General features: G+C 38.3%; 3 protein-coding genes across 3 annotated transcripts in view; 2 read left to right on the top strand and 1 right to left on the bottom strand.

Moving 5' to 3' along the window:
* The window catches only part of atosa (atos homolog A), a 39507-nt gene extending 30193 nt beyond the window's left edge, over positions 1-9314 (top strand). Inside the window, exons 5-12 of the mRNA XM_051134846.1 lie at positions 134-1697; positions 1793-1915; positions 2992-3080; positions 3267-3363; positions 4327-4485; positions 4709-4777; positions 5974-6173; positions 8470-9314. Coding sequence (XP_050990803.1) covers positions 134-1697; positions 1793-1915; positions 2992-3080; positions 3267-3363; positions 4327-4485; positions 4709-4777; positions 5974-6173; positions 8470-8623 — 2455 coding nt within the window. The 3' untranslated portion in view covers positions 8624-9314. The remainder of the gene's footprint in view (positions 1-133; positions 1698-1792; positions 1916-2991; positions 3081-3266; positions 3364-4326; positions 4486-4708; positions 4778-5973; positions 6174-8469) is intronic.
* A 1713-nt stretch (positions 9315-11027) lies between these two features.
* LOC127180663 (uncharacterized) lies at positions 11028-17557 on the bottom strand. The gene is made up of 3 exons (XM_051134851.1): positions 17476-17557; positions 13662-13765; positions 11028-13549 (listed from the first exon to the last, which is right to left on the bottom strand). The coding sequence occupies exons 2-3, from the start codon at positions 13693-13695 to the stop codon at positions 12642-12644; spliced, it is 942 nt and encodes a 313-aa protein (XP_050990808.1). The 5' UTR covers positions 13696-13765; positions 17476-17557; the 3' UTR covers positions 11028-12641.
* A 1192-nt stretch (positions 17558-18749) lies between these two features.
* arpp19a (cAMP-regulated phosphoprotein 19a) lies at positions 18750-25918 on the top strand. The gene is made up of 3 exons (XM_051134854.1): positions 18750-18909; positions 21538-21657; positions 23865-25918. Exons 1-3 carry the CDS (start codon positions 18865-18867, stop codon positions 24033-24035), a joined length of 336 nt encoding a protein of 111 aa, XP_050990811.1. The 5' UTR covers positions 18750-18864; the 3' UTR covers positions 24036-25918.
* Positions 25919-27583: the final 1665 nt, after the last annotated feature.

Genomic DNA, 27583 nt, shown 5'->3' with positions numbered 1-27583 from the left:
TTCCGTCAGAAGAGACAGAAAGTCAGGGGAGTCAAGAGTCAAACCTTACCTACATTGTTTTTCATTCTGTTCCATGCAATAAAGTTTACGCAAGAATGAATTTATGAACAATCCCTTTTGCTGTATTTTGCAGAATAAGTGCAGCTGATGAAGAACTGATATGGAACTTCTCACAAACACCCTCCGAACATGCTTTCCCGGTCCCAAACGTGTCCCATAGTGTCGCTCTCAAAGTGCGGGTTCAGTCTTTGCCTCGCCAGCCCAAATACCCCGTACTCAAATGTAGCATCCACTCAGGTATCGCTTTTTTGGGCAAGAGGAGCCTGGAGCGTGGAGAGGGTAGGAACCATGCCGGAGAGAATCGCAGTTCCCTCCGTCTGCCAGGATCTCCACTCTTCTCCAGGCCTCTACGCCCTTCTCCGCCTCCCCACAGCCCTCTCAACACCCGTAAATGCCCCTCTCGACCAGAGTCCCCTCTGCCGCCGGGCAAAGCCGTCAAGTGGCTGTACTCTCGGCTGAACGGCGGTGTGGACGCCTCCCCTACAGAGGCGTGCACCGATGGGGCAGAGAGCCCAAAGACCTCAAATGTGGAGTCACCAATCCGTGGTTTTAAATCACTCTCCATTACCGACCCTTTAGTCAACCCCAGCCCAAGTCCCAGCTCCATCTCAGGTGAAACCAACCCCCTCATTGGCTCCCTGCTTCAGGAGAGACAGGAAGTCATCGCCCGCATTGCTCAGCGGCTGAATTTATGCGACCCTACGGCTCCCCATCTCCCCGACGCTCTCTTCGCTTCCCAAGAACCGCCAGCGCACAAAACAACCTGGAGCTCATCGCAAGACAAGGAGCGCTTGAAGAAGTCCAAAGAGCCCCTCTTCCCAATCCCACAGCCTCACAATGGAACCAGTCCAGAAGTCCCCGAGAGGAGCCGGTCTTCTCTCTTCGATACCCCTTTGAGTCCTAGAAGCAGAAAACGCCTGGATAGAGCTGACTGTGAATCAAAAACTTCCCCAAAACTCTCGACCTGTAGGCGTCTGATTCTCAGTGACCAGTCCGCTGAGGGTTCTCTGATTGCAGATGCGGTTCAGGACATCTCAAGGTTGATTCAGGAGCGACTGCAACATTCCTACAGCCTCCTGAATGGCACCTACAAATTGAAGACCTCTCAAACCGAACAGGTTGACGCGAATCACGGAGCGCAGACGAACGGCTTTGTATCATCGAGCCATGAGAAGTCTTCAAGTGCACCCAACGGTGAGGCAAGCACAGATCCTCGTGTTTCTCAAGCAACAAAATGTTGCAGATCTCCTGACTCTAGTCGCAGGAATCGAGACTGTTCCCCTAGACCACAAAACGTGGCCAGTTTAAAACTTGAAGACCACAGCGTCACAAAATCGCAGCCTTTAACGGCAAGTAATAACCAACAATATGCCAGTAGAGAGTCCTGGACCTCCTTGAAAAAGAATTCTAGCCATGCAAGTTCTCCTCAGGAGAATGGCCTGACCCAGACTGGACACTTCCAGCCCTTCAAGACCCAAGAGGCAAAACATGAAAAAGAAGCTGAAAAGGATGTCTGGGATGGGTCCGCTTGTCCCGAGAAGGATGAGAACCAGAAGCCCTGGGCTTCTCCCTCCAGCACACCAGCCAACCTTACTCTCAACACCTCCAGTCCTGCCCCTGCTCACCGCAATCATACCGTGAGTTGATATGTCTCTCTTACCATACGTGCAACTGTTTTTATATGATTATGTAAGTTTTTAAAACCCACTGGTGAATCTTTCTTTATGAACAGAGACGCCCCCCCTCCCCTCTGAAGTCATGCGGTAACTGGAAGAAACAGAATCGCCACTCCATAGACGGAACCGCAACAAAAGCCTTCCACCCCTGCACAGGCCTACCTCTCCTCTCCAGCCCGGTACGAGTACACATCCTTCTGTTGCTCTCCGTCACACAGATTATAGCGCAGCATCCTGCCGAAAGGGCCCCAGAGTCTTTAAGTTCGTGACTCATATACTCTCACATCTGAATCACTTCTTGTTTGTCTCAAATGCAGTCCACAGAGTTTTTGACGGCACACTAATGACAGGCCATAGATTTAAAATAACAGCTTCCTCTAACTTCTATAAATACTTTCCATTAATACTCTTAGTAAATGAAGCCATGAGTGTTTTGAAATCATACCGATGGCTGCTCTGTGGACCGAGTTCTGATTCGTACCGTATGACTCAGACACTTCACTGTGTGTGGGAGTTCGGTGCTGTTACTCCAGATGAGTGCTGCTCTTGTTCCCTGGAGATCCACTCAAACGTAATTCTCACTCGTTCTATTGGTTTTCATTAAATGTTACAAACAACTGAACTGTTTTGATCAGCGTTTTCTAGGAGACATGACCAGATGAAAAAAAAAAAAGTTTGTGTCCATGTTTTTTTGTTGTTAGATTTTAGATTTTTTAGATTTAGAACATTTCCGTCTCCAGTCAGATTAGGTTAGTTTTTGTCTGTGATTGAAGTTTTTATCGACCAATTTTCACGAATTTCAAGGCTAGTTTATAGGGTTCGAGATAAGGATAGGCAAAAATGAACACATGCTAATTGTTTGCAAGCTGATATAAACTAAATTTTAAAATTATTAGAAAAGAATAACATCCTTGTCAACTGAAACATCCTTGTATTTGTAATACCATGTTATATTTATATGGCAGTCATTTAGCAGCATAGTATATGTCAAAATACCATATTACAGCACACACACAATATGTTCTGGTTTGCAGAACCTTTAAGTACTTGCATATATTAAATATACAAGGTACAATTCAAATTAAAAACAGTGAGTAAAGAGTAAATGAGCATTACAAGTAACTTTACAGTACAAGTTGGGTACAGTGCGTTGCAACTGTATAAATAGATATTTATATAACGTACATTGTGCAATCTGTCACAAGCTTGCAAAATAAAGATATAAATGTGTCTGCTTCCTTCTTTTTCCTCTCAGGTTCCTCAAAGAAAAAGCCAGACAGGATATTTTGATTTAGACACGTCTCTGATTCATTGCAGAGGGGTGCCATGGGCTGCCAATAAAAGGTATGACTTTCTTTCCCCGCTTTATTTCCTGCTGTAGTGCCATTGTTCCATATTTCACAGTGCCATTTCCTCTACTAAGGCTTTCCTACATACACTGCCATCTGCTGTGCACACGTACACTCCAGTCATCCCTGAAGCTACAGACTACCCAAAATGGCTGACTAAACTTTGTGTGTGTGTTTGCAGGGTTTTGAAAAGATCACAAGACTGTGATGAGACTCAGCATCAGATCCTCAGTGCCAGCGCTCCGCCCGCCAGCCTCAGCCTTTTGGGAAACTTTGAGGTAGATGAACAAATAATTTCCCTCACACACACACAATTAGTGAACAATCGTTTGTGGCGACACCCTCTTTCTTTATTTGCCCTAATGATTTACCATATGCCTCAAACGTTTATAAAACTTCCTTGTCGGTAATGAAAATGTTAAAGGAGAATGTTGTTCACTTCCAGAACAAAAATGTGCAGATCATTTACTCACCCACTTGTCATCCAAGATGTTATTGTCTTTCGTTCTTCAGTTGATAAAAAAATTATGTTTCTTGAGGAAAACATTTCAGGAATGTTCTCCATATAGTGGATTTCAGTGGTGCCCCCAAGTTTGAACTTCAAAAAATGTAAAATTTAAATGCAGCTTCAATTGGCTCTAAACGATCCCAGTCAAGGAAGAAGGGTCTTATCTAGCAAAACGATAGGTCAATTTTCTAAACAAATTGACAATTTATATACTTTTTAACCTCAAATGCTCATCTTGTCTCATTTCTGCGATGAGCATGTGTACTCTGTGTAATCCGGGTCAAGTTAGTGTATGTCAAAAAACTCCCATCTCATTTTCTTCTTCAGTGTCAAAATCGTCCTACATCGCTGTTTTGCCATTTTGTAAAGGGTGTTTGATCTTCTTTGCATGTTCACTTTGTAAACATTGGGTCGGTACTTCTGCAGCGATATAGGATGATATTGAAGTTGGGGAAGAAAGCAAGACGGGAGTTTTTCGACATACATAGAGTCATTTGAAGCTGCATTTAAACTGTATTTTGGAAGTTCAAACTTGGGGGCACAGTTGAAATCTATTGTTTCTTCAAGAATCATAATTTCTTATCGACTGCAGAAAGAAAAGACGAGTGAGTACATTATCTGTATATTTTTGTTCTGGAAGTGAACTACTCTTTTAAGGCTAAACTTCTATATAGACTTGGTCTGGATCAATATGTGGATAGATAGATGTTTCTGTGTGTGTGTGTTTGTGCAGGAGTGTGTTCTGAATTATCGTTTGGAGCCGTTGGGTACCGTCGAGGGTTTCACGGCTGAGGTTGGCGCCAGTGGGACGTTCTGCCCCAGTCACATGACCTTACCTGTTGACGTGTCATTCTACAGCGTCTCTGATGATAACGCACCTTCCCCCTACATGGTAAAGACACAAGCGTTACTTACATGTTTTGTAGGTGTATTGCATTTGTGGACTTCTAATTCCCCCCTAGGATGGTATAGAGTAGAGGGGGGTGAGACTGGGAAAGGTCCTCGAGCCCTCGAACTCAGGACAGCGTTATATGTCTGTTGACGCCGACAAGCAATCAGTGATGTTGCTGAAAGGTTCATACTTTATCTTGATTGAATTCTTCTGTTTTCTTCAGGGTGTCATAAACTTGGAGTCTCTCGGTAAGAGGGGATATCGAGTACCTCCTTCAGGAACCATTCAAGTGGTGAGATTCCTCAAATAATTTAAAAAACATACATAATTGTCTGCTTACAAACTGTGTCATGGTCACATAGTTTGTAAGCTGTCTGAATCACACGGGTGATTAATAACTACTCACAAGTGTGTGTAATAACCAGACAGCACTGTGAGAACAAAGGAGGATGTCAACCATTAAAATTGTTTACAGATGCGCCCTCTACTGGTGAATGTGGAGGAATTACATTATTGTAATCTGTGCATATCCAGTGTGAAATCCTTTCACAACTTCCAACTTTTTTTTATAGTAAAGAATGATTTTGATTTTAGTTTTCCTGTTTCCTAACATAGCTGCTTTAAAACAATCTATACTGTATAAAGTGCTATATTAATAAAGGTGATCTGTAGGAATATGTGCATAAAATACCATCTGTTTGCTACTGTCCACCATGTTACCTTTACTGGGTTAACTAAGTTGACCTTTTTATTGTTTTGGGCCTATACTCAACATGGACGCCTAGAACTACTGAGCGCATAGTGTGTTTAGAAATATATTTTCATAAACAAAACATAAGTTTTAGTTAAATTGTCTTTGCAGCAATAATACTTGTGTAACACTGACAGTCAATGAGTCCACTCTTGACACAGGTTTGCTAGTTTAAACAATATTAGGGGAAAGAGAGAGAACAGAACAGAATCTTTGTGCGAGAATGGGGCAAACCATTCCTTTTTGAGGGGGGATTTCTAGTGAGTAACTTAGCTGACAGTGGTTATATCACAATAAACACTTATTATTTTTGGAGAGCACACCCAAATGTCTTGATAACCTAATCTAACTGAAGGCAAAACAATAAAATTAATTTATATTTGAGGTAATCTTCATGCTTAAATGAGCCAAATGAGCAGCTTTTAACAGCTGAATACCAAGGTTGTATGTGATATGAACATCCTTTTTTAGCATATAGTAGTGTGATTGGGACAAATATAATTTTGGTAGCAGAAAATTAAGCATTTGGGCTTTATATTGATGAAAATATATTAAAACTATACTTCACTGACATGAGATGTACCCACAGTAGTTTTCCACCCACTCAGATTATTATCATCTGCTCCTGATGAAATACTCACTGACTGTGATGTTAAATGTGTTTGGATTTTCACTTGTGTTTTCTGTTTTATAGCTTTGATGCTTAATGGATGTTGTCTTCTGTCTCTGTGTGTCAGACCTTATTTAACCCCAATAAGACAGTGGTGAAGATGTTTGTGGTGATGTACGATCTGAGAGAAATGCCCGCCAGCCATCAGACATTCCTGCGGCAGAGAACCTTCTCGGTCCCAGTCAAACGCGAGTTCAACGGACAGAGCAACAAAAAGCCGTCCCCGCTGAGCCAAGGACGAACCCTGCGCTACCTCGTCCATCTGAGGTTGGTATTGGAGCGTTTCGTTCAGGCATACAGGGCTTAAATGCTCATTGTTTGCTGTCAGACGCTTTTGTTCCAGACCGCAGTGCTTAACAGGCAGCGTGTGGCCCTGACATGCCCACTCATGAATATGTATACTTCCTTTAATTAGCCCCCAGAAGTTGCCTGAAAGGTGTGGGAAAATGCATTGCTCCTTATTAGAGCCGGTCTGTTCACTTGGCAGATTTTTTTGTCTAGTCATGAAGGTCCAGCTCTTATCTACCTGAATGAGGAATGAAATCTTTAAAGCTGTTTGTCAGGTTTACTTTTCGAGAAATCAATGCACTGATAATTTGGCCACTGAAAAACTGATAACAAAAAATGTGTTAAAGAAATCTGAACAACTTGCAAAAGCAAAGATGTTTACAGGTAAAAAGCATGTACACGTGAGATAGGTCTAATTATATATGAAGGAAATGTCAGCTGATGGTGATATCTAGTAAAAAGAGCTTGAATTTGCAGTAAATGTGAATTATACACTGCTGCTCAAAAGTTTGGGATCAGTAAGACTTCTAGTGTTTTTTTGTTTTTATGCTCATCAAGGCTGCATTTATTTGATTAAAAATACAGAAAAAAAACAGTAATTTTCCAAAATGTTATTCCAATCTAAAATAATGGTTTTTATTTTAATATACTTTAAAATATAATTTATTCCTGTGATGCAAAGCTGAATTTTCATAGCTGTTACTCCAGTCTTAAATGTCACATGATCCTTCAGAAATCATTCTAATATGCTGATTATTATTAGGATTATGAATGTTGGAAACAGTTGTGCTGACAAATATTAGTTTGGAACTCGTGATTATTTTTTTCAGGGTTCTTTGATGAATAACAAGTCAAAAAGAACAACGTTTATTCAAAATATAAATCTTCTCTAACAATGTAAGCCTATGCCTGCACTTTGTATTAATTTAACACATCCTTGGTGAATAAAAGGATTCATTTCTTTCAAAAAAAGAAAGAATAAAAATTTACTGACCCCAAAATATTGAACAGTAGTGTATATTGTTAAAAAACATTTCTATTTTAAATCAATGCTGTTCTTTTTTAACATTTTATTCATCAAGGAATCCTGAAAAAAAAAAAATCACACATTTCCCAAAAAATATTGATAATTCTAATAATAAATCAGCGTATTGTTTTGATTTCTGAAGGATCATGTGACACTTAAGACTGGAGTAACAGCTGATGAAAATTCAGCTTTGCATCAGAGGAATAAATTATATTTTAAAATATATTAAAATAAAAACCATTATTTTATATTGTAACAACATTTTACAATATTACAGTTTTTTCAGTATTTTTAATTAAATAAATGCAGCCTTGATGAGAATAAGAAACGTGTTTAAAAACCATTCAAAATCTGACTAATCCCAAACTTAAGTGGCAGTGCATGTGAATACAAATAAATTTTATTTAAACAATAAAAAAAACACTGAAGCATACATGCACACCATTTAAAGTTAATTAATGTAATCACTATAAAAAAACATTATTATTAATCATTAATATTGCAACTACATATCAATATAATTAGTAGTTATTCCATATTAAAATAAGAATTTCGGCTTCAGATTTAGACCTAATGGGTCATAAATTTTTGCTTCATTAATTTCTCATGTGTTAAACCCATATAAATGGAATACGTAAGTATAATAAGCATGCAATTAGTGTGGAAAAGGTCCCCAGAAAGGGCAGCCTAGATGTTGTCTTTAATTTTTAATTATAATTAAAAATAATTACAATTATTATAAAATAATTGTAGCATAAGCATAAAATCCTTTCAGTCACGCTTTAGTTTGTGGACCAGTTTTCTCTGTTAACCTACAGCTTTTACATCAGTAAACTCCTAACGTGCTAAATATTAATAGTTAATAAGTAGTTGTTAAGTTTAGGGTTTTAGGGACCTAAATATGGTCGTGCAGAATAAGGCATTAATATGTGCTTTATAAGTATAAATAAACAGCCAATATTCTAGTAATATGCATGCTAACAAGCAGCTAGTTAAAGGGTCTCATAGTTTCTCAGTGCTGGTCAAGATGGACAGTACTTTTCCAACAAGACTAAATAAATCTACCAGTTACTCAACTTTCTGAGCCATCAAACGCCCCCTTGAGGAAGGACATGGAAACTGTTGTTAGCAAGCTGTATTATTTGCCACCTAGTTGTTTTAAATGCTACCAAAACATGTCTGATGAGTTGTTATGGATGCATTTCTGAGCCTTTTTAACCGTTTGCCCTTTCACTCTCTGTCTGTCAGGTTCCAGAGCTCCAAATCTGGAAAGATCTACCTCCATCGGGACATCCGGCTCCTTTTCTCCCGCAAATCCATGGAAGTGGACAGTGGTGCTGCCTACGAGCTCAAGTCGTTCACGGAGTCGCCCGCCGACCCCCCTTTCTCTCCCAGATGCTGATTTAATCTAGTCTAGTCTAGAACTAAGTCTGTTCTGATTTTAATCCAGCATAGGGGCCTTACTAAATCGAAATCTGTCATCTGCTTGTATGGGAATTAAAAATAGAGAAGCCCACTAACGCGCACACACGCTCGCACAGAAGGACCGTTCACATTAACGCCCCGTCCTAAAAATACACACCAATGAATCGTCAGTGCTTCAGCATTATTAGGTTTAAAACAACAGATGGTTGGGAGTTTTCGTTCAGGCTTATTTCCAGACGTTGGGCATGACACGACGCAGGAGAAACTAAATCCACGGACCATTTTTTAAAACAAAACAAAAGTCAAATAACTGAATAACTGCAAGGATGTTTGAAGAGCACTGTGTTTTTCCACCACAACTGGAAGAAAATGCGTTTTGTTCAATGACTTCTTTCTTTGTACTGTTACCAAACCACTTTAATCGGAAGTGTTGCAATAGAAAAACAAATATCTTACTAGCTTAGTGTTTACATATTTACTTTTTTTTGTCATCAGTTATTTAATATTTAAATTGAACTTTCATTTACTGCACATGTGATGCCTGTTGTGCAAAACATTATGATGTAGTGCAAGATATGTTTCAATCATACCATGTATTTTTGTCTTTCAAATTCAGATCTTAAATAAAAGAATTATATATTATATCTATAAAATTACCTTTAAACATGCATATGTTTGTGTTCTGTTTTCAGCTGCGTAAAATACAACTGTTTATGTGTGTGTGTGTGTGTGTGTGTGTGTGTGTGTGTGTGTGTGTGTGGAAAGCCAATGAAAAAAAAACAGGGTGGATAATAAATGTGTATAAGAAATTAAGAATAAATGAATATAATTTTACTAAAATTATATATAGTTATAGAAACTATATATCCTATTACATTCTTATAAATGCATGAACACTGGCTTATTAAGTAAATCTAAGAAGAAACATTACAGTGACTGGTTAAACATCATGTTAAGATGCTGGAACGTCTAACTTGGAGTTAATATGCACATAACACAAAAAAACCTTCTGGCAGGCACTTTTTACACTTGGTTAAATATCTACCTTTTTCTGTCTGGTAGCATTTGACATATTAATCTCTTTGTTTTAAATTTTTAAAAGAAAAAAACAAAACATGTTTTGGCATGTCCCATCCTGGTCTTGCCTCGGTGGCCTAAACACACACTGCATCCAAACTATCACCAGTTCTGCTTTAGAGTGGTTTGACTATTTAAGCCTAAGCGTATCCCATCATTTCTCATTTTCAGGAACTTGTATGCCCCAAAAAATTAACCCTCTGTGGTACCGTGTTGCCTCCAGGCAACACAGCCTTTTTTGTGTTTTTTGAACCCTCCATGGTACACAATACGATAACAACAAGGAAAAAATTATTTGTGATGTTTTTTTTGCTTAAAATTAGACACTACAACAATATCAATAAACATTATTTATTCATTTTAATTTATTTATTTGTTTTTTACATTTGTTGTCTCAAGGCAACATTGTGCCACAACGGACAAAATGAAGCATTTGATATTTTCATGCAGAAAAAAATAAATACATTTACTGAAAACATCAGTTTCTTTAACCAAATATTTAAACAAAGGGATTTATCTTGTTTTTAATGTTTTGCACGTCTCATATTTAATAAAAAAATAACATTTCATATCCAGCTGTTGCTCTCAGGCTACATTGTAACATTGATCACAAGTATAACCAAACTATCATAGCTGTTATCGTACCAAAACATTATAATCGGTGTTGCTTCAAAGTAAAAAAACTAAAATCATCATAACCTTATGCTAATATGCACCTTATCCTTTAAAGCATGCTCATACGCACATAAGCACATGCATGTAAAATCTCCTTCCTCACTAATGACTCCTCACCGCTCGTGAAAGTTGACTAAGCAATTCCTCTCAACAGAAAAATCATAATATGTGCAGATATTGTATATGAATTACCATTCTTATAAATGCATTACAATATCATGCACAAATGTTTTTTTACAAATATCATATACTTGTAATTTCTAACCTTTATTCCTGGTATGGCTATATGTGATTCCATTACAGTACAAACTGCCTTGATATGCAGTTTTCTGTATTTTCCTATGATACGTTTGATGATGTATTATGTAAAGTTTTTGAAAATACTAACTAAAATACTAACTTTTGAAATCTTACTAACCAGTGAAGGTGAAGATTTTTGTAGACAGTTATATAGATGAAAACTGCTGAAAATGCATTTTTCATTGGAGAAAATATGGAGTCATGTGACATGTCCACATGTCCTGAAAGTGGAAACAAAATGGACCGGTTTGGGTCATGTAACCACTTTTTTGTATTTTCATTTATTAGTGTTTGACTACTACTTCCCTGAGACAGTATTGATCAATTAAATGGGTGTCTCATTTTATTTAAGGAAAAATTAAGATATTATATATAATTTGGTAGTATGTGCACTTAGTAAAACATGTGGAACTACTTTTTGTCACTTAATTAGAAGCACCACAATTGCTAAATTGTGTCATTTGTTACGTAGGGACTACTGAACAGACATGTAGAAGTTTATTTCAAAGTTCAAATGATTGAAAATCAAATTGTTTAAATAAAGCTCACTAAAGCTAAAAAAAAGGGGGTGTGCCATCAGGAAATCTGAAAAAAGGATCTCGGAAGAGGATCTTTCCAACTTGGATTCCGAACAGTCAGTCGAAATGTGAAAGCACCCTAAGTACAAAAGACTGCAAATATTGGGACAGGCTTAAAGACATAAACAACAGTTAACACATTGTTTCAAAGCGGCTTTACAGAAAACCATGATGTTTGGTTTGGCTCAATTCTGAAATTAGAGTTGTTGTTGTTGTTTTTTTTTGTTTTGTTTTGTTTTGTTTTTTAATGAAAACAATAAGTTCAGATGTCTGTTCACTTAAGATTTTTTTTTTATTTATTTAGAGAAATGTGTTTTGACGTGTACAAAAGAATAATTCTCTACAATTTGCACAATAACTAAATGCATATTGAAAAGCCTGTGTTGATTCACAGTGAAATTGTCAAACTCTTCTAAACTTCTCACAACTTCTAAACATTCTTTGATCGTTTGAGCAGTCACATCCAAAATGATCCAATTACCAAAATCTGTGAGATATGGATGTATATTCCATAAACATCTGACATGGAATGGTTGTAGTGTCTACTAAGTTGGCAAATGGCCTGCCATTAGGGTTGCAAAGGGACGAGAAATATATATGTAGATTTAACACTTTTTTTCCGGAAATAAATGTACTATATAAATTAAAACTGAGTGTCTATTAACACTAAGTGCAAATAGCCCGCCTTGTTGGCAGAGGCTAGTTACACTAGCTCCACCCACCAATGTGTGATTGGGATAGTCAACACTACAAAAGAAGGCTGTCAATCACCAGTTCCAGTAGTGAAGACGAAAAGATGCTCATTCGAGCTTTTTTTCTCCCTTTTCAAATCTCATATCATATTGAAATAGCATTTATTTTCAATAAAAATGAAGGAAATAATTGAAAAGTTGAAAATGAGGGTATTTAAGAAATTGAGAGAATGATTCTTTTTTTATTCTTCTCTTTTTTCTTTTTTGTTTATATAGTGTATCTCTTTATGTCAGTATGTATGGAGATAAAGTTGGATACAATGTATATACAACAATACACAGTTCACATTTTGCGATAACATAAATAAACAAGGGTTTACTTAAAGATTTACCTTACTGGTTTCCCCAAACACTTTTACAACAGAAAAGGTTCTCTCAAATTCCAGCCTAAAGACAGTAGTACACAGAACTCACATTAGTAGTAAAACACTGGCCTTACAACATTAGCAGTTCACTGGATCCACAGTAATAGATGGATAATAGAAAATGCTAGGCCAAAACGATGACTGATGCATGAGAAAAAAAGTCCCTGGAGGCAAGTTGTGAGTCACTCTTTCATCCTAATTTCTAGGTGTTTTTGAGGCTTTTATGCTGGCCTTCTTGATGAACAATATCAGTGTCTTTCAGAGCGGTAGCACAGCACAAACCACAGGAACAGTGAGAGAAACAACAACAAACAAAATCGCCACACACCCACATAGGAAACAAAAAAACAAAACAAAACAAAAAGCAACAAAACAATAATTGGGAACGCCACATCTGCTCCTTGTGTCTGCTGGTTGTTTGGTTGTTCTCTCCGGTACAATTCAAAAACTGCTGCTCCTGCTGCAAGAAATAACCCGAGTCCCAGTAATCCTCCGAAAAGTCCTGCTATCGCTGTTCCTATGGACGCTAATCCTGATGCTGCTGCTGATGCTAATGCTACTGATCCAAATATTCCTGCTGCTATTGCTGCCAATCCTGATGTTCCAAATGATGCTAATGTGTTGAATAGTTTTTTTGCTGCTTCTGTAATCCATTGTACTGCTTCTTTAAGTTTGGAAAATGCCGACTTTATCATATCTTTTAGCCACTTTACTGCATTTACTGCAAAGTTTAATAGAGTTGCTCCTATTGTTACCAGAACAACTCCTATGACCAGCTTTGACCACTTTATGAACTCAATAATCTGTTTTTTTGCTAATGCAACTACTGCAGCTCCTGCTATCGCTCCGAATAGTGCTGCCCCTGTTAGTGATTTTGCTGCCATCAGTGATCGCAACACTGCTGCCGCGGCTCCTGCTGCGCCTCCTGCTACTGCTGTTACCGCTACTGCTACTGCTGTTCTTTCTTCTTTTTCCCACTGTAATTGTAAAACACCTACTCCAGCTGCTGCTCCAGCTACTGCTCCTACTATTGGTTCAGCTACTCCTGATATCAGTGCATAACCTACTACTACAGCGGCTACAACAGCCAGTGTTAGTGTCAGCGGTGACTGCAGAGCCGCCTTCAGTTCTCCTGCCGATGCTGTTTTTTCTGCCACTGCAACAGTTAATTAGAATAAGAATTTTCATGATCAAATGGCATCACATTGTAACAAATACAATCTTGTTGATGATGTTGATGATATCTTATTATAGTTTACATTTCTTACCCATGTTACTTGATTTTAATTGGCCAGGATACATAGGTCTTCTAAAAACCTTTATCAGGTTTACAGCTTCTTTCTGCTTCTTTTCTTTCAAGTCAGGTACACTCCTGTAGAGAGACAGGGTTACAAAAGAAAACAATAAGCCCCATGAAGCCGTGGTTTACAGTCAATTTATAACAGCTAAGAGGCGTATTTTCCATATGCAGTACGTAGTAAGGTTTCACAAAATAAAACAGAGCAAATAAAGTGTAATGATATTAATAAAACCATTATTCTTCTGCCAAACAATGTAGTTCCTCAGAAACTGTTGTGGTTTCAACCATAGATATATATTACATATAGATTCCCCATTCGACCGCTCCAAGCACGTAGATGCGTCCGCCATCTTGGAGCAGTTACCTTGATGTCATTCACCATACTATATGTTCTCAGACCAATGACTGTCCAGGATTGTGGCATTTTGAATATTCACTATGGTGAATGACGTTGTCACGCTCGGACAAAGCACACGAACAACGACGTAAATAAACGAAGGTATTTAATAAATCCACGGGGAACACAGGAGACACAGGAACACAGGGTAGTAACATCAACGTCCAACAAAGCAAGAGGGGAAACACACGCTATATATACACACAGACTGATTACAGACACAGGTGTTGACAATGAGGGAGAAACCAAAATACACAGAACTGCAGGGGAGATGATGGGAGAAACCAACTAGAAAGTCCAGGGGTGTGACATTACCTCCCCCTCCCGGAAGGCGCGTCCTCGCGCCGACAAACAGGGACAACAAGATGTACAAAGTCTTAGGAGGGGGCTTCGGTGGAGGACGGACTCCCGGGAGGAGGACAAAAGATGGAGTCCAGGGTGATGACGGGATATTCCATGGAGGTGATGATGGAGGGAGGAGCCAAGGAGGTGACAGGAGGGGGCTGGAGCAGGAGGAGCCAGGTGAGACCCAGACCGCAGCCATGATGGAGCCCCACGGTGGAGCCGATGGAGGGAGGAGCCATGGTGGAGGAAAGGCTAGCGACTCCATGGGGCCGACCGACGGAGGCGGAGCAGGTGGTGGTAGAGCCCGAGGCGGAGACGGAGAGCCGATGATCCTGGATGACCCCGAGGATCCGGAGGGCCCAGGCGGAGCCCAAGGCTCTGGCGACCGAGGCGCAGATCCGGAGGTCCGCGGCGGAGCCGGAGCGACAGAGGACCGAGGCTGTGCCCGCGGGAGGGAGGAGGTCCACAGAGCCGGAGGGACGGAGCGACGAGGCGCAGCCAGAGGAGTGGAGTCTAGAGGTGAAGGTGGGGCGACGACTGACCAGGGCGGAGCCGGAGGGACGATGGAGCCCGGTGGAGCTGGTGGACCGACAGGCGACGGTGGAGACGAGGGAGCTGAGAGACGGGGTGGAGCCGCAGGGTCGGAGGGCCGAGGTGGAGTCCAGGACTCAGAGGCTGGAGGCGAAGATGAGGGATCCTCCAGCCATGACACCGATGGAGACTGGCAGACCTGCGGCGAACCCCCCGCACAGATGGTGGGCTGAGGGTGAGCAGATGGGCTGCCAGGAGACAGCGGTGGCGGGACTGAGGCCGCAGAGACAATAGACAGAGGGAGGGTGGGTGGGAAATCCAGGCAGTCAGGTAATTTAGATGGTGGAAGGAGAGCGGGCATGTCTTCATATATATCTTCAAAGACATTAGTCAAATTTTGTTCCAGATCCAGGCGTTGCTCACCCTCAGCAGTGGTGCAGTGGGCGGTGCTGTCCTCAGCACCCTCACGCCCATCAGGAACGTCCACCGTCGCAGGCTCTGTGGCCGGCTCTCGCACCTGGTCAGACGCAAATTCCTCCAGCTCCGTGGCGATCGCTCGCTCTGTCGCTCCGATGGGCGATGGCTCCTGGGTCGCGCTGGTAGCGTGGGATCCGTCTGCGGTGGGCTCGGGCTCGTGCTCCGCGTGTCGGGGTGGTGGTTGGCTGGGTTCTGGGTCCGGAGTGGCACTAGCGAGACTCACCAAGGAGCAGGCGGGGAACGAAGGTTTGTTTCTCGCCAGTGTCCACTCCACAAATGCGGCGAAATCCGCTCGAGGGCCGTCCTCGGACGACGGCGCTCTGCATGACGCGTTGAGGCTGGCGTTATAAAACGCACAGAGCGCGTCGTCCGGGTAGCTGGTGGTGTGAGCTACTAGCTGGAACATGATGGTATATCCCTCGAGCGGTAGATCCCCCTGCTTCAGCCGAAGGAGGATGTATTCAGGACGGAGTAGGGAAGCCATGGGGGAAACACAACGGAAATAAAAGACTGTGGAAAAATGACGAAAAATAAAACGGAAGGGAAAGCACGAAAAAACTGTTTGGGTTGGATGTTCTGTCACGCTCAGACAAAGCACACAAACAACGACGTAAATAAACAAAGGTATTTAATAAATCCACGGGGAACACAGGAGACACAGGAACACAGGGTAGTAACATCAACGTCCAACAAAGCAAGAGGGGAAACACACACTCTATATACACACAGACTGATTACAGACACAGGTGTTGACAATGAGGGAGAAACCAAAATACACAGAACTGCAGGGGAGATGATGGGAGAAACCAACTAGAAAGTCCAGGGGTGTGACAGACGTCAAGTTGACCATTGCAATATGGCAGACAGCTTACGTATAGAGGCCCACAGAAACGGTAGCTAATAATGAGGCATCTATGTATATCTATGGTTTCAACAAAGTGGTTGCCAGACATAAACAAAGGTTATTCATTATTTTCCCCTTTTTTATTGTAATAAAGAACAACAAAGATTACAGTACGTACAAAACAAACAGAAAATACAGTACGTACAACACATGCAAACAATATTTCAATAATAAACAAATGATGGATTAATAGTTAACAGAAAGAGTAGTATAGACAAATTCTTAAGAAATATAAGTAAAAAAAATGTTCTAGATGTTTTTATAGCTTTCTTGTTAACAGATGTTAAAATTGACATGTTTGAAGATGTCTAACTAGGTGGGGCTTCCATTTAGTATATTTAGATAAAACTTTCCAATAAATAACAGGAGGTTTATACAAAAACTTGCATTAAATAAATTCTTGTCTTTAGCATAAACCCAAAAAAGAATGTGTCTATAACATAAAGAGAAAGCATAAAAAACATTTTGGACAATTAAAGCTTTAACATTATTCCAAAAGGACTAAACAAAAAGACACTCCCAAAACACATGAGCTACAGTTTCAGAAGAAATTTCACAGAAAGAACAGGACGTTATCAAAGTCACCTTTAAATTTCTGCTTACAGACGTAAACAAAGGTGTTTGTTTGAAGAGTAATTTACAACAGCTTTGTAAATTAAAAAAAACTATCCGTTTTAAAATATGCAGTCTAAAACTTCTAGGCTTGAAATCACTGTATTTACACACCTGGTATTTCCCCTCTCAGAATATGCAGGAAGTAATATTAATCTATTGCTTTTGCTAAAGTGAGGCAGGAAATTCCCCAACTGAAAGGGCTGATCATTTAAACAATCAGACATTTTTAAATCTTAAAATATCGTAAAACAAATATCTCAAAATAATGTGCTATTACTACATTTGTCAACATGAACTAACACTGACTCTCACTGAAAATACAGCATTTATTAAGTTTTATGAACTTTAATATCAACAAATACTACTTGAAATTAAAATGAATGGTAAGTTTTAACATTAGCTAACTAATACATAATCACGCAACACAAAATAGCAATAAACAGTTGTATTCTATATGAACCATACATTGGATAATTAAGTGTAATAAATGTAATAATGTAACATCTGACAAACCTGAAGTGAATCTGGGTCCCAAAGAGCAAATGAAAGCTCTCTGCTGAATATCATATAACAGCCTTGGATGCTTGAATCACACAACTGATGATGCTGCACACTACGCTGTGGTCTTAAATACCTAAACCTAGACCATCCGTGGGTGCTGCTTCAAGTAAATCACATGACCTATAGGAAACACAGCAACAGAATGAAATGTGCTTTCAAGTGAGAATGAAAGAAGTTAAACAACACCGACACTTTCAAGTCAAGTCAAGTCGAGCTTTATTGTCATTCCGCTACATGTGTGGACATACAGTGGAACAAAATGTTGTCTCATGAGTAAACATAAATATGAACTTGCAACACTGGACCTAAGAGCAAAAAAACCTATACATAGGTAACTTACTGAAGCGCTAATCTATAGCACTTACACACAACCTAAGACGGATTATACAAGTACTTTACATAATAACTGTGCAAAAAAGGTATTTAAGGTTAAAAAGCAAGTAGTGCAATATGATTGTGGGGTCGATATCTGTGTTAATATTTCTTATTTCTCAGGCTTCGATGATTGCATCAAAACTACAAATAGTCAAACTAAAATTTATCTAACTATCTGTTACAATGGAACCCCAGTATTTAACTCTTGGAGTAATCTTTCTCACTATGGCATTAAAAATATTTTTATATTTATTTTATATTTTTAAAATAAATTTGTGTTCTATACTATCTGCTTACAAATCAAGAAAAAAATCTTAATACATTTTTTTTCACAGCTGTCATAGTTAAATTTATATTTTTTACTATGACATTAAAAATATTTTTATATTTATTTTATATTTTTAAAATAAATTTGTGTTCTATACTATCTGCTTACAAATCAAGAAAAAATCTTAATAATACATTTTTTTTCACAGCTGTCATAGTTAAATTTATATTTTTTTAACTATGACATTAAAAATATTTTTATATTTATTTTATATTTTTAAAATAAATTTGTGTTCTATACTATCTGCTTACAAATCAAGAAAAAAATCTTAATACATTTTTTTTTCACAGCTGTCATAGTTAAATTTATATTACTATAAAATGAGGTAACAAATTTTGATAATACTTCTGCATTTTAGAAAGCAGCCCACGATGCAGCCTTCATTCGGAGGCAATTAAATCACGTGTGAATGTTCGGCCAATGAACTGTACGTTACGTAATTACTATTCATAAGGATAGCTTCACCTAATAACATTGGGCGAACGTCACGTTACGTGATTAATATTCATGATCCCGCCTTCGCCATAGTAGGATTGATGCACTCGTGGGCGGGCTGCACTAGAACAGTGTGCAGAACTGTATTTTAGGTTGTGACTTCTAACCTAATCAATCAACGCAGACCCGTTATATTAGAAGAAATGGAGGACACGAAGCCCGAGGAGACGAATGTGGAGGAGCAGAAAGTGAGTATCCTTGAAGATTCTGAAATCAAACCGCTGCAGTCAGTCAGATTTCAGCTTTTCCGCTGTGTAACAGTATTTACACACTCGGCTGAGTCAGATCGGAGCGAAGACACCTCGAATAAAATGCGACTTTCGCAAAAACCTGCTGTAAAGTCAATGATGGATGTGATGATTGTTTTATGTTCTGTCTGGTTAGTGTATATGAATGTCGTTTAAGCCTCTGTTGCTCTCCACTGATGTATAAAGGCCTTCTACCATCAAACACCAGGATTCTGATCGAATCTTAGAAATGACCCGCTCACTAAATCACCGGACACATAAATGGACTTGTATGTGTTGAGATGTGATTAATAATAATGCTGGAGTGTGTGTGTTTTGTTCTGTATCGGGTAGTGATGGTGTAAGCTAGCGGTTAGCATGTGAAGCTAAGTTTACTGTTCAGCAGCATTCAATACATTGAGCTCAGATGTGTTTGACCTGCAGCTCGTCACAGCATGTGTTGAGGGAGATTCGGATGGATGTAACGTTACAGAAGGAGATTAGAATGCTGAAATTCTGAAGCACCAAACAACAAACAAAACAGCACCACAATTCCTTTAAAAAAAAATAATGAATAACGTTACATTCCTAAGTTGCCAATAAAATTCCAGTTAATGCTGCCCTAAAAATTAAGTGAAAATGAAAAATGTTTTAGCAGTGATGATTTTGTCATTTTAAACTCTGATTTATTTAAATTTTAATATCACAATAATACGATTTAAAGAAAATCTATCATTTGACCATTAAGCATTTTCACACAAGCTGCAGTGTTGAACATCAACATGGCTGTAATTTGTCATATTTTCATAATCATTTTTTAATGAAAAAAAAAATAATTAAAACTTCAGTTAACTCAGTAATACACAGATAATATTGAACTCTGTGCAATCAATCTGACTGATGTAAACATCAAGACCAGTAAAATTTGTGGACCAGTGAAGCCATTTTTTCCAAAATACAGTGGCATGTGAAATTTTTTGTAATTTAATGGAACATATTCCATTAATAAAGGATATTCAAATATTTTAATAATGCCGTAGCACATCAAGACAAGAAGCCATTTTTTAAAATGTGGAATAATTTTAACAAAATGAAAAATGAGAATAATTTTAACAAAATGAATGTTTGTTTTTTTTTTAGTACTTTTTAGTAATTTAGTACTTTCCTGAGTAAGATCATTTACATAAAAGATGTTTACAAATAGTCCACAAGACAAAATAAAAAAAAAACTGAAATTGAAATAAATTGAAATAATCCCATTTAAAAGTTTTGAACCCTTGGTTCTTAATACTGTGTGTGGTTACCTGGATGATCCATGAGTGTTTTTTGTTTTGTGATGGTTGTTCATGAGTCCCTCATTTTGTTCCGAACAGTTTATCTGAGCACTGTTCTTCAGAAAATCTTCCAGGTCCAGCAGTTTCTTTAGTTTTTCAGCATCTTTTGCATTATTAAGCATTCCAGCAGTGACTGTATGATTTTGAGATCCATCTTTTTACACTGTGAACAACTGAAGGACTTAAACACAACTATTAAAAAAGGTTCAAACATTCACTGCTGCTTCAGAAGGAAACTCAATGCATTAATAGCCGGGGGATGAAAACTTTTGAACTGGATGAAGATGTCCAAATTTTTCTTATTTTGTTGAAATATAATTCTTTTCCCATTTAGTACTGCCCTTCGGAAGCAACAGAAGATACTTACATGTTTCTTGGAAGACAGTACAGTTTACCTTGTTTACCTTTCAAAAACTCACTTGCCCTCAGTGTGAAAAGATGAATCTCAAATTCATATAGTCACTGCTGAAAAACCAAAGAATCTTCAGGACCTGGAGGATTTTTCTGAAGAGCAGTGCTCAGTTAAACTGTTCAGAACAAACAAGGGACTCATGAACAACCATCACAAAACAAAAAATATTTGTAGATCATCCAGGTAACCACACACAGTATTAACCAAGGGTTCCCAAACTTTTGAAGGGTTTTTTTGCTTAATAATTTCAGCTATTTTTTTGTCTTGTGGACTAAATGTAAACATCTTTTATGTAAAATATCTTACTCAGGACAGTACTAAATGAAAAATAACATGCTTTTTTTTTTTTATCTATCTCAATTTAAAATATTTACATTTTCACAGGTTCTGCAAGGAGTTCCCAAACTTTTGCATGCCAATGTAGATATTAATAAAGAAGAGATTTCATGAAGTTATAAAATATAAAACGATTTTGTGAGGAAACGACTTATCCTCCAATGAATCGACAGCCCTATCAGCCAATATTGAACATGTTTGACATTAAACAATCATTGTGAATTTATTTTTTTTTTCTTTTTTTTGGCAGTTTATGGCTATATTCATTACTGTGCTTTCTGTAAACAGTGATTAAAGTTGTAATCTAAGTTAAACATTATGATTTCTCCAGTTTTAGAGCATTTACATTGGTACCTCTCCATATTAAGACCATTTCAGAATTTTGTTTGGAAAACTTAATTTTTAGAGATATTTTTTTTTTATTTAAATAGTGCCAGAATGGCTTAAATGTGTCGCATGAATTTATGTGAGTGATGTGTGTTTTGATTTGTTGTGTTTTTTTCTCAGGATGAGGAGAATAAGATCTGTCCAGAGAAACTGGAAGAAGCCAAACTGAAGGCCAAATACCCTCACTTGGGTAATAAACCCGGAGGATCCGATCTGCTCAGAAAAAGACTGCAGAAGGGGGTGAGTGAATAACTGTGTTATAAGAGGAGACTCAGATCACAGGGTGGTTTCACACAGACCGTAGAACATCTCAGCATCATGTGACTGAGTCATGAGCTACAGATGGCATGAGTACTGCGAACCCTATTACAGACACACGTTCTGGTCAGTTTGAAAGCATTATACTCGCTCATGGATACACACTCAAACGTTTGGAATAATAGTCTGTTATGCTCACCAAGGCTGTGGTTTCTCCAGTCTTTAGTTTTCAAACGATCCTTCAGAAATTATTATAAAATCCTGGTGCTCAGTTTTGATCAGTAATTGACTGAAGTGAATTGCAGGCAGCAGCTTATTTGCTTGTGCACATGTAACGTACAAGTGACTGAATGTGATTCAGTGGCCCGATGTACTCGCAGCAAAGTTATTTTTCCTTCTTTACTTAGTAAAAAGAACTTGGAAATGCCTTTGCAGGGATGTAATGTTACTGAACATCCAGATGCCGTCAACAGTTCTGAGAGTGATGTTTAGATGAAAATGTAAATATGTGCTGTCCACTTTCTCTCAATGAAAAAATAAACACATGACAAACATGACAGTTGTTAGAAAGTGTCTGACCATAGTCTTGTGGATATGTTTGCACCACCTCTATAATTCACTGGCCTCATGTTGATTTATGATGTAATTAAAATGATACTTATGATAGTTTGTTTATAAAGTATGTTCAAAAGACTATACAGATCTGGCTATGTGAGATTATAGTTTGATATAATCCATTTTCTTAGCATGACATGTTGACAGTACAGAGAACAGCTCTTTTGTCATTGACCTGAACATTGTATAAGCATTTGTTTTGTGTGTGAGAATGGAGGAGAAACATTAGGGTTACATCCTTCTGATTTTCCCAGCAAAAATGTCCAAAGTCCTCCACGTATTATTATTTTTAAAGAGGTCATCGGATGCAAAATTCACTTTTACATGTTGTTTGAACATAAATGTGTGTTGGCAGTGTGCATACACAACAACGCTATTATGATAAAAATCCACCCAGTAGTTTTTTTTTTTTTTGAATCCTTATAAATCATAACCCCTTTATCAAATCAAGCCATTCTTAAATTCGCCGGAGCAGGAGTAGACAAGAATGGCTTGTTGGATGTAATAATGGTCATAGCAGGAATCATTTACTCCCAACATCTGAGTCGCGAGTCGCGACAGAGGATTACCTTTGTTTTTAAAGGCAACATGCCCACGATCTGCCTAAATGCGTCTACGTTCGTGCAGATAATTTGTAATGCAGTTTTACCTACAGAAAAAGTGAGTATAAGGGGTTTTTAATGAATCTTTGCAAATCGCCTTTCCTAATAATGTAGTTAGCAAGTTCCACTGCTAAATGTGGCTGAAGTTTACAGTCTTTCAGAGCATGGCTCGTCACCTCACAGAAGAGAGGGGCGGAGTGAGCAGAGCTCATTAGCATTTAAAGGGACACGCACTGAAACAGCTCGCTGTGAACGGAGCTGTTTTTGGTATAAAGGGGTAAAAAAACAAAAAAAAAACAAAAAAAAACTACCATTGAGAAATTTTAACCAAAGTATGTTATAGACCTTTCATTAAGACCCTAAAGAATCATATCAACTTGTGGTAAATGGGCATCCGATGACTCTTTTTGCATTTATTTGGAATCTTTCGTAACATTTTATGTCTTTACTGTCACTTTTAATCAATTTCTTTCTTGCCCCAGTCTTTTGAACTGTAATGTATCACAGTCTCCACAAATGCTTTTGTAGGTTTGTTGAGTAGCAAATCAAAATATTAGAATGATTTCTGAAGGATCATGTGACACTCAAAGCTGGAGTAATGATGCGGAAAATTCAGCTTTGCCATCATTGCAATAAATTACTTTTTAACATATATTAAAAAACGAAACAGTTATTTAAATTAAATAATAAATCACAAGATCACTGTTTTTACACAGAAAATTGTAAATCTGCTGTGTTGCTTGTGACAAGACGCATATTAAGAATTATTTCATATCATATATTTGTATTTACAATTTCATATTTAATGTTTTATACAGTCTTGTTTTTGTTGAACATTTTTTGGCTGGTTTAAATATGTTTATGTATATTTACAGTGTAGCAACATCCTTTAAAGTGCTTTGGAATAGCATTCACACATTGACTGTTTCATGCCAACAAGTTCTCCTCAACCGCTTTCCTTCCCATTCCCAGCCAAAGTACTTTGACTCGGGCGACTACAACATGGCGAAGGCCAAGATCAAGAATAAGCAGCTTCCAGCGGCACAGACGGAGAAGGCCGAGATCACGGGAGACCACATCCCCACCCCTCAGGACCTGCCGCAGAGGAAACCCTCTCTGGTGGCCAGCAAACTGGCTGGCTGATACCTGCTGCTGTCCTGTACTCCACACTCCCACTTCCTGTCTCTTCATCCACATTTATCTCTGATCCTGCATTCCTGCCCTCATCCTTTCTCATTTCCTGTCCTCTGAAAATACACTGAATATTCAAGGGTTGCAGATGTTACAGAGCTGTACTGCCGCACTGTGAGATGGGTTGGGTCGTGGCTTCGAAGGGGGTGAAGTTCTCAAAGGTCTTCTGATATTTTAACGTGTCGTAGTATGTAGTTGAAAGTGTACATATTTACTAGTAAGTGAAGGCAAACAGCATTTTAGAAGATGTTTTGCATTTTAATTGTAACCATTCCTGAATTACCTACTGCTTAGAGGACTAGGTCACCCAAAAATGAAAATTCTGTCATTTACGCCTCCTGTATGACTTCCGGTGAACGCAAAAGGAGATGTTTAGTGGAATGTCAAAGCTGCTCTTTTTCAAACAAGTGTTATGAAAGTTGTTAAATAATTGCCTGATAATAACTGTACTTTGTTGCAAAGATGTTGTACGACGCCAAGATAACCGACATTCTTATCTGAGCTGGACAGCGCACCTCAGCAGTGTTGCAAAGTCCGTAGTTCTCCAGTGGAATTGGGCTACTTTTACACTGTTGCTGCTGGGTTTTTTTTTTTTTATGTCTGCAGGTTGAAGCGACACCAGTAATGAAATATTTAACCTCTGAAATACTAATTTCACCAGCGGAACTCTGCCAAAAAAAAATTGTTTTCCCCACCGTACATAGGGGACCCTCCTCAAAACATGATTGGGCTACTTTTGGGCGAGTTTTGAGTAGCAGTTGGGCAGGTTTTGTTGTGAAACCATGGTAGCCCTGCTCCTTAGTGTCAAAATGGCTTCAATGGCCAGAAGCTGAGCATTACTGTTACTGTTTACAGAAGCCAAGTGTGAATTCCAGCAGAGAGCTTCCGATTTAGCGGTCAAAAAGTGAGATGTAACTAGATCATCATTTGACAGCTGTGTTGCCATGCTTATATTTTGAGTCTTCTGAAGCCATACAATAATTGTTTGGGGGAATAGACTGAAATTTTGAATTTTTCCTTTCCATAGTTTTCAAATCCCATTAATGCTTGCGTTCAATTCAAAACATTCAAATGACGCATTACAATCAGCCATGAGAAACTGTGCAAGCAGTGGCATTTGGCGTTGATGCAAAAGCACCATCAAATGTTAGAATATGCATGAGCGCAAATGAGATTTGAGAGCATTTTTAGCAAATTACAACACAAGTTGTTGCATAGCTTCAGAAGCCTAAATATAGGATCCAAAGAAAGTCATGTGCGGTTGAAACAAAATAAAGGCAAGTAAATGGCCAGAATTTTCTTTTCCGTGTGAACTTTTCCATTTATGGAGTTAAGTGCTTGAATCAATGAATTGAAAGTAATCTCTAATAATGTGGTTGATCTGCACCCCGTTTCTTTCATGAGAATGCTTGTTTCTTTTTGTCATGTTTCAGCTTTAAGTGGAGGGCACATGTTTGATAGCATGTACAGTAATGCATATGTGAGGCTGCTGTCATCTTGCCTTGTAACATAGAGCTTAAAGCCTTACACCGATGTAGTGCCAACGCACAGATTGGCAAGCAGTTCTGTAACGCCACACGTTCCTTTTGTACATCACTTGTGTCTGGTTGTAGACTCCAGGCGGTGAGGATGCTTCTCCATCTTCTGGTGTGTAATAAACTCCATGAGATCTCCTGTACATTGTCTTCTATGCAGAGGAGGGAGAGACAGCTGCCTGTCGGCTCCTCACATCACATCGTCGCACTACAGTAAACTGTCCACGGTTTGCATGAGCATAAACTGTGGCCGCTTTTGAGCCATTTGGACTTGTAAATAAAATAGTTTTGCAAACCTTCTGTGCTTTTGAGTCTGTTTTTTTATCAGTAAACAATTGTCTGACTTGGTCTCAAAATATATATCTTTAAAAAAATAAGTGCATTTCAATTACCAATGGAACATTATTGTAAAGTGTTGCCACAAATACTGTATATACTCTAATTTTGTTTTTTAGTTAGCAAACATGCAGAACACTTTTGTGCCCAAGTCTTAATCAAGACAATAGCCACATCAAATTTGTAGTGTAGATCATTGGTACTATATTTGTTTTAGTATGTGTTGAAGTGTGTCCTCTAAATAGAAAACAAATAAATAGGTCAGTGTGGAAATGAAGATCTGAGAGAGCAAAGGGGCAATGTGAGCTATTTGGCAGCATAGTGGCGCAGTCATGGTGGTTCAGGGAAGAGGCAAACATTCCCGTAGAAGTGGAGAAAAATAGTCAGGCCACCGGCAGCAGTATAAGCCAGCAACAGTGTCGTTAATTGAATTCTAGCAGCTGTTGCCAGCCAGTGTGAGGTCCTGAACAAAGGTGTGTGAGAGATTTCAACAAGCTTGAGAAAATATATAAGGAGATGTGGCATAGTGGTTAAGGGTCTGGGCTGGTGACTCATAATCTTAGAAGGGGAGTTTCATAAGATACCACTATGGTGTCAATGACTTGTTAAAACAGTCCAAGTCAAGCTGAACTACTCTGGATAAAAGGGAAAAAAATGTATGAAAAAATAGCAGAATGAGACATGCACACCAGCAGTATGAATTGTTTTTGTGGCAAAAAAAAATGAATGTAATTTTTTAAGAAACTTGAGAAAATATAAGTTGAACTGAATAAAATGTCTTTGAAACAAAAAAAGTTAAGAATCAAAGCTGACACACTTATCCTAATTATTTATGTATTCACATATTATTATACATATTTATACAAGGTTTTAGTAATATTATGAGTGTTTTCATTATTATTATTATTATCATTATTAATATCACTGAAACATTGAGCAGTAATAAGATGATGTTGATGGGTTGATGTTTTGTATAAGGATGGTAATGGTTTAATGAAGATCATAATAGTAAGTTTAAATAATTAAAATATACCATACATGTTTTTAATGTACCGCATGCTGATTTTAATACACCACACCCTTCTTTTAATGCACCACCTCAGTTTAAGCATACATACGTATACATAGTAATCTTGCTGTGAAAGGGAGAAAATAAAGATGAAGAAAAAAAGTCAAGAAACTGTCAATCAAAAACTCAGTAGCCAATGGGAACACACCACTGCTAGCCCCACCCCTACGTGATAATTGTGTCAGGATGGGCCCTTTTCACAAGACTGGTGATTCATTTTAACGGTCATCAGCAATGTAAATCTTCTATATATATATATGTATTTTTTTTTTTTTTTTAAATGTATGTACAATTGTAACACTATACTTTGTATTATATCATCTTTACATCAAATTACAAAAAAGAAAGAAAGAAACTAATACACTAATGCGAGGGTGTTTCTAATGCAGCTTCAAAGATATTACATTTCTTGGAAAAATTACATTAATTTTTACTGGCACAAAAATAATTCCATACAACAGAGGGCAGAGCGGACACTAATGTGATGGCAAATCAGTATGTATACCGTATGTCAATCTAGTCAAAACGTTTGGAATCATTTATTTTTGAAAGTCCCTTAT

Source organism: Labeo rohita, chromosome 18 (genome assembly GCF_022985175.1).
Source record: "Labeo rohita strain BAU-BD-2019 chromosome 18, IGBB_LRoh.1.0, whole genome shotgun sequence".
NCBI classification, from domain to species: Eukaryota; Metazoa; Chordata; class Actinopteri; order Cypriniformes; family Cyprinidae; genus Labeo; species Labeo rohita.
Note: the sequence above shows the minus strand (reverse complement) of the source record. Positions and strands in the feature narration are given on the sequence as shown.

Excerpts from the sequence above, each read along its gene's own strand:
- LOC127180663 (XM_051134851.1), bottom strand. The coding sequence starts at position 13,695 with ATGTATCCTGGCCAATTAAAATCAAGTAACATGG. Across the intron at positions 13,550-13,661 it reads ATTAAAATCAAGTAACATGG|TGGCAGAAAAAACAGCATCG; the intron begins GTAAGAAATGTA and ends TAACTGTTGCAG.
- arpp19a (XM_051134854.1), top strand. The coding sequence starts at position 18,865 with ATGGAGGACACGAAGCCCGAGGAGACGAATGTGGAGGAGCAGAAA. Across the intron at positions 18,910-21,537 it reads CGAATGTGGAGGAGCAGAAA|GATGAGGAGAATAAGATCTG; the intron begins GTGAGTATCCTT and ends TTTTTTTCTCAG. Across the intron at positions 21,658-23,864 it reads GAAAAAGACTGCAGAAGGGG|CCAAAGTACTTTGACTCGGG; the intron begins GTGAGTGAATAA and ends TCCCATTCCCAG.